Here is a 10000-nt window from a genome sequence, read left to right as displayed (position 1 = left end):
TCGTTTGTTTTCTCTCTTATTTCGGTAAATGTGTGGATATGGTCTGCAGTTGAGAATCCGCTCCGGAAGCTTGCCTGTTCCCTGGGTTGTTTTGAATATAATGTATCGGTGATATGGGCTGTGATGATTTTTGTGAACATTTTATAAATTACTGAAAGGAGGCTTCTAGGTCGGTAATTTTTCAGGCTTTTTGTGTCCCCCTTTTTGCATATTAAAATTATTATTGCGCTTTTCCAAGATTTCGGAGTTTCACCGAAGCTTGCACATTTGTTAAAAAGACTGGCCAGTTTTACTGCCGCAATCTCTCCTACATCTTGAATAAGATCTAAACTAATGCCGTCTTCACCTAGTATTTTTCCTCTTTATATGCCTCTTAGTGCCCTTTTTACTTCCTCTACTGTAATGTTTGGAACGTCTCCAATTGTTGTGTTTGTCTCCGTACGTGGTTGGTCGTTTGAGTGGTATAAATAGCAATGGAAGTCTTCTATTAACTTTGATAATTTCATTTTTGTTGTATGTCTCCTCTCCATTGGGTTTCTTTAATACATACATTTGTTTTTTCCCTATTCCGAGCCTCCTCTTTGTTGTTTAAGGCTGGTGCCCGAAAGCAGAGCTTCATTTAGTTTTCGTATGTTACATTTGTGTACATCTTTCTTCTTGTTTATCGTCTTAGTCAGCTCTGCTGATTCTGTTTTGTCTCTGACTGTTATTTTCATGTCCCTATGCTGTTTCATAAACTTTTTTGTCTTTACCGAAAGCTTACTGAACCTTTCTTTTTCGTCTTTACCGCCTATTTTAAGTGCAGCTTCCTATAATATCTCACTGAGTTGGTCGTTCATTTGGTCTATGTCAAGATATTCGAGAGCTGAGTATTTGTTTCGGGTATTAAGACTAAATTCTGTCGGCCTATTCTTAATGTTAATTAGGTTAACGAGAGCTTTCTGTATGAATTTATTTCGTTCCCTTCTCAGCTGTAATTTAGATCGACTTCTTACCAGTCTGTGGTTGCTACCGATAATTTCTTTATTGATAACGCTTACATCTTGTACAATGTTGAGCCTGTTGATAATTATGATGTTAATTTAATTTTTAATGCGGGATGGTAATTGCCATATTTGCTATCTAGAGGTTTACCCCTCCAATATAGTAACTGTCCATCATTTAGCACTTTCTGGTCGTCGCCTAGTCTTCTAACTTCAGAAAGTCCTACAATATCGTATTTAATATATGAATATTCCTCTAGCAGTGTCAAAAGATCAGATTCTGTTCTCAGAGTCCTTACATTCTATGTGCAAAGGTTCAGCAACATAAGGTGGCATAACCGGATATTTTTAGCACCCTCTGCTCCAGGGCGATCCTGATCGCCACCGGGATCAGGGGCTCCTTCACTTCCAGGGAATGAGGGCCGGCGTCTTGACTAGGAAATCATATTTAAGAGGAGTGGGCCCATATACCCCCTTATTTCTTAGTGGGTGGAATAATTTAGTAAGGAGACTATCATTAATCTCCAATAATATGTTTGAGCTAGTCTCGTATGCTATTTGCAGGTCTTAGCATCCCCCAATCTAGCTCATTACCTCTCGGTCTACTCCAATGAGAATGAGTATTTATTTTATATGTACGTTTATGTATATAAATATGTATGTATGTATATACATATAAATGTATATATATATATCTGGGTGTGTGTGTGTATATATATATACATACACGTACACATATGCACACATACTCACACACACATACACACATATATATATATATAGAGAGAGATAGATATATGTCTATATTTATATATATATATATATATATATATATATATATATGTATACACACACATATATATACATATATACATATTTACATGATCCTTCTTTCTATTTATATCTTCCCCATATACTCAAAATCATACATACTCTGTGTATATGTAGTTTGTATATGCTTGTTCACTGTGACAATTAACTTTACATCTTCCTAAATTAGGATTTGTAAATTCAAGGTAGGAAGATGTTTAAATTGTTTTATTAACACTAACACACAAGTTTGTACACCGGAGCTATACGAGGCGCAGCGACCAACCCGGAGGCTCTGTCGCTGCGCCGGGGAGGCCACGCCAGGATCGGCCGTCGAAGGAAGCAGTAGAAGGAGATTCAAGGAAACAGGAAACGTCCTACACGATCGACTCAGAGGGCCATCTTAGGCCTCCTCAGCAGCGGGCTCAGCAGGCTTGGCTGCGACCACGGCGGCGTAGGGGTAGGGCACAGCGCCGTAGGTGCCAACATGGGGCAGACCAGCGAAGGTGCCAACATGGGGCAGACCAGCGTAAGTGGCGACCTGGGGAAGACCAGCATAGGTGGCGACCTGGGGAACGGCAGCCTGCACGGCGACCTGAGGGTAGGTGTAGGCGACCTGGGGGATCTTTTGGGTGATGTAGTCAGTGGAGGTCTTGACGACGGGAGTTCCGTGGTGGTAGGAGACGCCGACGGGCACGGTGCGCTGTCCGATGACGGGTGTCTGCACGGCGTAGGCGTGAGCCTCGTGGGTGGAGTAGGCGAAGTTGCCGCCCAGACGGTGGCTCTGGATGATGGCAGAGTCGTGTGAGGGGGCACGCACTGCCACTGGGCCTGGCACCACCAGAGAGGCGGCGGCGCACGCTGCCATAGCGGACAAGATCAGCATCTGCAGGAGAACGCATTGTGAGACACGAGAAAAGAGGACGTAACATTTGTGCTTTGATCATGACTAATGTCACCTATGTATTGCTTTGGATTCTTATTCTTTGACTCTCTAAGGAGCAAAAACGCCATGATCTTTACTTACAGCCTTCATGGTGATGGTGTTGTTTTGGTGGTGTACAGACGGTGTACAAAGACTTGTGGTGCAGAGAGGAGGACGGACGGCCCTTAAGTAGTCCCACTGTGGTGACGTCAGAGCAGGGCGGGGCTGCCCCCACACTGCGTTATGGGGAACGATTAAGAGATGGGAGTGTGTTATATATAGGAATCCATTCTAAGATAATCATTCTATATTTTCTTTTAATAAAGGAACAAACTTTACATTTTCTGAACAATTCTAATCACCAAAATTTGGTGTTTAGTAAAATTTCAGATATAACGTTAGCATCTTATAGTTTACCTTGACCTTGTAAAGATTGTCTATGTTTTCCATTATATCCGGATTTGTATATTTCTTTATCAATATATTTTATCTAATGATAATGAATACAAGATTTGGCCTATCACAGATTTCAAGCACGAACAAGATTTTTTATGAACTTATATGTAGATATTTACAGATACAGAGATCCAAAGCATCATTTTTCAACTTCATAACACGGCGACAAAATGGTCACTCAGTGATTTAAAATATTCGCCCAGAAAGGAAAATGTCAAAATACTGGGCAACAGCATCAAATCCTCCTTACTTATATGTAATCTAAATCATAATTATCCTTTGCATTAGCCATATTTATAATAGATTATGTCCTATTCAATGCATAGCTTGTCTAAACGTGACAAACAATATTTAATGTAAGGTATATTTGTAAAGACAGCACTAGGCATGGGTTGGAGATGAAATGGGGTTGGGGTAAAGCAACAAACAAAATGAGCAAGAGGAAAAAAGAAATTAGATTAATAGTTAAACAAAAAAATATATATACTATACTCCATAGTTAGGCATACTTTTAAACTCGTGGATATTCAAGTCATGTCGCCCTGTATATTTTGCACAAAAAAGCAATGACACACACATATGTTTGTGTGTTTTTATGTCTCTCTCTCTCTCTCTCTCTCTCTCTCTATATATATATATATATATATATATATATATATATATATATATATATATATATATATATGTGTGTGTGTGTGTGTGTGTGTGTGTATACATATATAAATATATACACGCATGCATCCGTGTGTGTATGTGCATATATATACATATATAAACATGTGTGTGTATATGTATACATATACATGTATATACACATATATGTATATATATACATATGTTTATCTATATATAAGTGTGTATACATATACATATATACATATATACATATATATATATATACATATATATATATATATATATATATATATATATATATATATATATATATATATATATATATGTGTGTGTGTGTGTGTGTGTGTGTGTGTAGATATATATATATATACATACACACACACACATATATATACATATATTTATATATATATATATATATATATATATATATATTATATGTGTGTGTGTGTGTGTGTGTGTGTGTGTGTGTGTTTGTGTATACATACATATATGTATATACATAAATAGATAGATAGATATATGTATATATATATACATATATATATATACATGTGTGTGTGTGTGTGTGTGTACATGTGTATATATATACAGTATACGTATGTATATATATATATATATACATATATATATATATATATATATATGTGTGTGTGTGTGTGTGTGTGTGTGTGTGTGTGTGTGTATGTATACATATTATCATTACTATCATAATCATCATTGCAGTTTTTATTGTTATTATCATCAACATTGCCATCCTTATTATCATCCTTATCATTATTATAATCATAATCATTATCATAATGATTATGAATAGTATTATTGTTATCATAATCACTATTATTCTTACTAACATCATTATCATTAAGATAATCATCGCCATTATTATTATTATCCTTATTACTCATCGTTACTTTTACTACTACTAAAAATATCTTTTTTTTTTCTTTATCATCATTACTTTTTGCATCATTATTTTCATTATAAATGCCATTATCATTATCATAATTACTTTTACCATTCTCATTTCATGTTTCAAAATTATTGTTATTATCATCATTACCATTTTGATTTTTGTTATCATTCTAATATCATCATTATCGTTATGATCACCCTTGTTATCATTGTTATTATCTTTATCATTATTATCATTGTTGTTATCATAACTATTATCATTATCATTTTATCTTTATTATCATGATTATCACCATTAGTATTATATCTTTACTACTACCATCATCTTTATCATTATATCTAAGTATATATGTGTGTGCATATATATGTATATATATGTATGTATATCTGTATATATAACTATATATATGTATATATACATATATGCTTTAAACATGTATGTATATATGTATATATATGTGTGTGTGTGTGTGCAGTGTGTATATGTCTATATATAGACATATATATATAATAGATCTATGTGTGTGTCCGTATGCTCATATGTATATTCTATGTTCCGTCTTTCCATCTTTAATTACCCTTTATACGGAAAAGTATATGCTTTATGTAACTTTAGTTTATATATGTTTGTTCATCATTCCACTTCACTTTCCCATCCATCTACCTTAGGATTTGCAAATTCAAGGCAGGAAGATATTTAAATTGTTTTATTAACACTAACACACAAGTTTGTACACCGGAGCTATACGAGGCGCAGCGACCAACCCGGAGGCTCTGTCGCTGCGCCGGGGAGGCCACGCCAGGATCGGCCGTCGAAGGAAGCAGTAGAAGGAGATTCAAGGAAACAGGAAACGTCCTACACGATCGACTCAGAGGGCCATCTTAGGCCTCCTCAGCGGCGGGCTCAGCAGGCTTGGCGGCGACCACGGCGGCGTAGGGGTAGGGCACAGCGCCGTAGGTGCCAACATGGGGCAGGCCAGCATAGGTGCCAAAATGGGGAAGACCAGCATAGGTGGCGGCCTGGGGAACGGCAGCCTGCACGGCGACCTGAGGGTAGGTGTAGGCGACCTGGGGGATCTTTTGGGTGATGTAGTCAGTGGAGGTCTTGACGACGGGAGTTCCGTGGTGGTAGGAGACGCCGACGGGCACGGTGCGCTGTCCGATGACGGGTGTCTGCACGGCGTAGGCGTGAGCCTCGTGGGTGGAGTAGGCGAAGTTGCCGCCCAGACGGTGGCTCTGGATGATGGCAGAGTCGTGGGAGGGGGCACGCACTGCCACTGGGCCTGGCACCACCAGAGAGGCGGCGGCGCACGCTGCCATGGCGGACAAGATCAGCATCTGCAGGAGAACGCATTGTGAGACACGAGAAAAGAGGACGTAACATTTGTACTTTGATCATGACTAATGTCACCTATGTATTGTTTTGGATTCCTATTCTTTGACTCTCTAAGGAGCAAAAACGCCATGAGCTTTACTTACAGCCTTCATGGTGATGGTGTTGTTTTGATGGTGTACAGACGGTGTACAAAGACTTGTGGTGCAGAGAGGAGGACCGGCGGCCCTTAAGTAGTCCCACTGTGGTGACGTCAGAGCGGGACGAAGCCGCCCCCACACTGTGTTATGGGAAAAGATTAAGAGAAGGGAGTGTGTTATATAGGAATGCATTCTAATACAAACCAGGAGGATTTCGAAACTGTTGTCACTTTTTTCGATAGACCTGTTTTGTGTATAGTGGATTTTTTTTCTGTCACAGTACTACGTATGGATTGGAAAGGGAATGGTGTTGGGTAATGCAACAAACAAAATGGACAAGATGAAAAAAATATATATGAATAGTTAAAAAAGTACTTTCTTCATCGTTATGCCTACTACTAATATGTATATGTATTTACATGTATATATGTATTTATATATACATATATACATATATGTATACACGTATATATATATATATATATATATATATATATATATGTGTGTGTGTGTGTGTGTGTGTGTGTGTGTGTGTGTGTCTGTGTGTGTGTATTACTATTAATATCATTATCCTTATTATCATTATTGCTGTTATCATTATCATTGTTACTATTATTTTTGAAATTCTTATTATCACTATTATCATCATGATGATAATTATGATTTAAAAAATCATTATTATCGTTATCTTTACTATTCTCATTGCCATTATTATTTTTATCATCATCATTACTATCATCATTTGAATCATATCTATTGTCATCATTGTTATTATCACCTACAATTATTATAATATCATCATTATCATGATCATCATCATTATTAGTATCATTAACATTAAAATTGTTATCTTCATTATCACTATTATCATTGATACTATTGTTATCATTCTCATTATTATAATAACTATTATTATTATCATCATCAGCCTCATTATTATTATCATTACCATCATTGTTATCATATATTCTTATCATTAATGTTACTGATATTATTACAATTATCATCATAATCATTAGTAGCTTATTTATCTATATTATCATGATTATTATTATTACCATTACTATCATCATTATTTTAGCAGTACTAGTACCAGCTATCATCACCTTTACTATTATCATCATTTTCATTATCATCATTTTTGTTACTAATATCATTACTACCACTATCAATATTATCATCATTACTATCAACATCATAATTAGCATCATCATAATTGCTTTATTCAGTATCCTTATCATCATTATTATCATTAGTGTTACTATTGATAGCATTATCGTTACTATCATCATTATCACCACTGTTATTATTATCATTATTATCATCATTATCATCATCATTATCATTATCATCATTAGTATTATTATTGCTATCATTGTTATTGTTATCATTATCATCCTCATAACTGCAGTAGTTTATTTTCCTCTCCCCTATCTGTAATACCATGTTTTGATTTGTTATTTTATTTGTTTTCATTGGTGCCATAAACAGCATTGGGGATGTATGAACCGATGTATAAAAAATGAAAAAGAAACATAATGAAATTATCACTTATTCAGACTTTGTAACCCGAGTCTATCAAGGCTTACTTTACAAGGTATTTATAAAAAAGTACCTTAAGATTTATCTGTCTTGGAGTAAAGATAAGAAAGTAAAATAAAGAAAATAGCGAACGAGATAATTATAAGAATAAGGCTCCTTAGTTATGAAATACAAAAATATCTTCCATACAGGGCCCGTATCCATACATATATATATATATATATATATATATATATATATATATATATATATATATATATATATATGTATGTATATATACATATATATATATATATATATATATATATATATATATATGTGTATATATATATGTGTGTATATAGTATAGATATATATACATATATATGTATATATATGTATATATATACAATATACATATACAATATACATATATATGTATATATTATCTATGTGTGTCTGTATATGTATCATCTTCAATATCATCGTCAGCCTGTGTCATTCCACTGCAGGACGTAGGCCTCTCTCAATCTTTTCCGGTCATTCCGGTCTTGTGTCCTCTGATTCCAGTTTATTCCTGCGAAATTCGCTGTTTCATCACGCCATTTTGTCATTGGTGTTGCCCTTGGTCTCTTTGTGTTGTGTATTTCCCATTCTGTTGTTTTCTTTGTCCACTTGTTGTCCTGTCTATATGTCCTGCCCACTGCCACTTTATTTTAATGGCCTTAAGCATATCCTCTACTTTTGTTTGTTGCCTGATCCATGTAGCTCTTTTCTTGTTTCTAGCATAAACCTTTTCATTCCTCTTTGGGCACTTACTAATTTCCTTTCAAGTGCTTTGTTCATAGTCCATGTTTCTGACCCATATGGCATGACCCTTTTTTTAGACATAGGGGTAGACGGACTTATAATATATTACTTTGAGTACCGAAGGCACTCCAACCTAGCCTGATTCGTCGTTTTATTTCGGCTTCGCAGGATGTATTCGCCTGGATGAGATGCCCTAGATATACATACTCGTTTACTGATTCTAGTACCTCATTCTGAATTTGTATTGGCTCAACTGTGGTTCAACTGTTGAACATGTCTTTATCATGTTCATTTTAAGGCCAATTTTCAGACTTTCCCTATTCAAATCGCCTAGTAATTTGTTATAATTCATTTGCTGACTCGCCGAAAAGAACAATGCCACCTGCAAATCTTAGATTGCATGAGCGTTCATTCCCATTTTAATCCCTTTCTCCTTCCAATCTATCTTCTTGAATACTTCCTCTAAGTAAACTGTGAACAGTCTTGGTGAGATGGTGTCGCCCTGCCTAGCACCATTTTTATTGGTATTTTATCGGTTTCTACGTGCATTTTGATGGTCGTTGTACTATCTCTATCTATATCCTCTAATAATCTACAATATATTTAATCTACTCTTTGTTTACGAATTGCATCTAGTACAGCCTTTATATGTACCGAGTCGAATGCCTTTTCGTAATCTACGAATGCCATACATTTCGGTATATATACATACATACATATATATGTATATATATATATATATATATATATATATTTATTTATTTATATGATCCTTCTTTCTATTTATATCTTCCCCATATACTCAAAATCAAACATACTCTGTGTATATGTAGTTTGCATATGCTTGTTCACTATGACAATTAACTTTACATCTCCCTAAATTAGGATTTGTAAGTTCAAAGCAGGAAGATATTTAAATTGTTTTATTAACACTAACACACAAGTTTGTACACCGGAGCTATACGAGGCGCAGCGACCAACCCGGAGGCTCTGTCGCTGCGCCGGGGAGGCCACGCCAGGATCGGCCGTCGAAGGAAGCAGTAGAAGGAGATTCAAGGAAACAGGAAACGTCCTACACGATCGTCTCAGAGGGCCATCTTAGGCCTCCTCAGCGGCGGCCTCAGCAGGCTTGGCTGCGACCACGGCGGCGTAGGGGTAGGGCACAGCGCCGTAGGTGCCAACATGGGGCAGACCAGCGAAGGAGCCAAAATGGGGCAGACCAGAGTAAGTGGCGACCTGGGGAAGACCAGCATAGGTGGCGACCTGGGGAACGGCAGCCTGCACGGCGACCTGAGGGTAGGTGTAGGCGACCTGGGGGATCTTTTGGGTGATGTAGTCAGTGGAGGTCTTGACGACGGGAGTTCCGTGGTGGTAGGAGACGCCGACGGGCACGGTGCGCTGTCCGATGACGGGTGTCTGCACGGCGTAGGCGTGAGCCTCGTGGGTGGAGTAGGCGAAGTTGCCGCCCAGA

The 10000-nt window shown here is 36.8% G+C and overlaps 3 protein-coding genes across 3 annotated transcripts in view; all 3 read right to left on the bottom strand.

The window, feature by feature from the left end:
• Positions 1 to 2006: 2006 nt before the first annotated feature.
• Positions 2007 to 2921, bottom strand: LOC147471501 (uncharacterized). The gene is made up of 2 exons (XM_086539314.1): positions 2821 to 2921; positions 2007 to 2679 (listed from the first exon to the last, which is right to left on the bottom strand). Exons 1-2 carry the CDS (start codon positions 2827 to 2829, stop codon positions 2197 to 2199), a joined length of 492 nt encoding a protein of 163 aa, XP_086395440.1. The 5' UTR covers positions 2830 to 2921; the 3' UTR covers positions 2007 to 2196.
• A 2496-nt stretch (positions 2922 to 5417) lies between these two features.
• LOC147471500 (uncharacterized) lies at positions 5418 to 6228 on the bottom strand. Its single transcript, XM_086539313.1, has 2 exons — positions 6205 to 6228; positions 5418 to 6063 (listed from the first exon to the last, which is right to left on the bottom strand). The coding sequence occupies exons 1-2, from the start codon at positions 6211 to 6213 to the stop codon at positions 5608 to 5610; spliced, it is 465 nt and encodes a 154-aa protein (XP_086395439.1). The 5' UTR covers positions 6214 to 6228; the 3' UTR covers positions 5418 to 5607.
• A 3209-nt stretch (positions 6229 to 9437) lies between these two features.
• Positions 9438 to 10000, bottom strand: part of LOC122247100 (uncharacterized) — a 940-nt gene continuing 377 nt past the window's right edge. Inside the window, exon 2 of the mRNA XM_043006106.2 lies at positions 9438 to 10000. This exon is cut by the window's right edge and continues 110 nt beyond it. Within this exon, the coding sequence (XP_042862040.2) occupies positions 9628 to 10000 (373 nt within the window). The 3' untranslated portion in view covers positions 9438 to 9627.

Source organism: Penaeus japonicus, unplaced genomic scaffold (assembly GCF_977035675.1).
Source record: "Penaeus japonicus unplaced genomic scaffold, GWHDUDI00000001_assembly GWHDUDI00000008, whole genome shotgun sequence".
Lineage (NCBI taxonomy): Eukaryota > Metazoa > Arthropoda > Malacostraca > Decapoda > Penaeidae > Penaeus > Penaeus japonicus.
The sequence above is the reverse complement of the archived record's forward strand: the minus strand, read 5'-3'. Positions and strand labels throughout refer to the sequence as shown.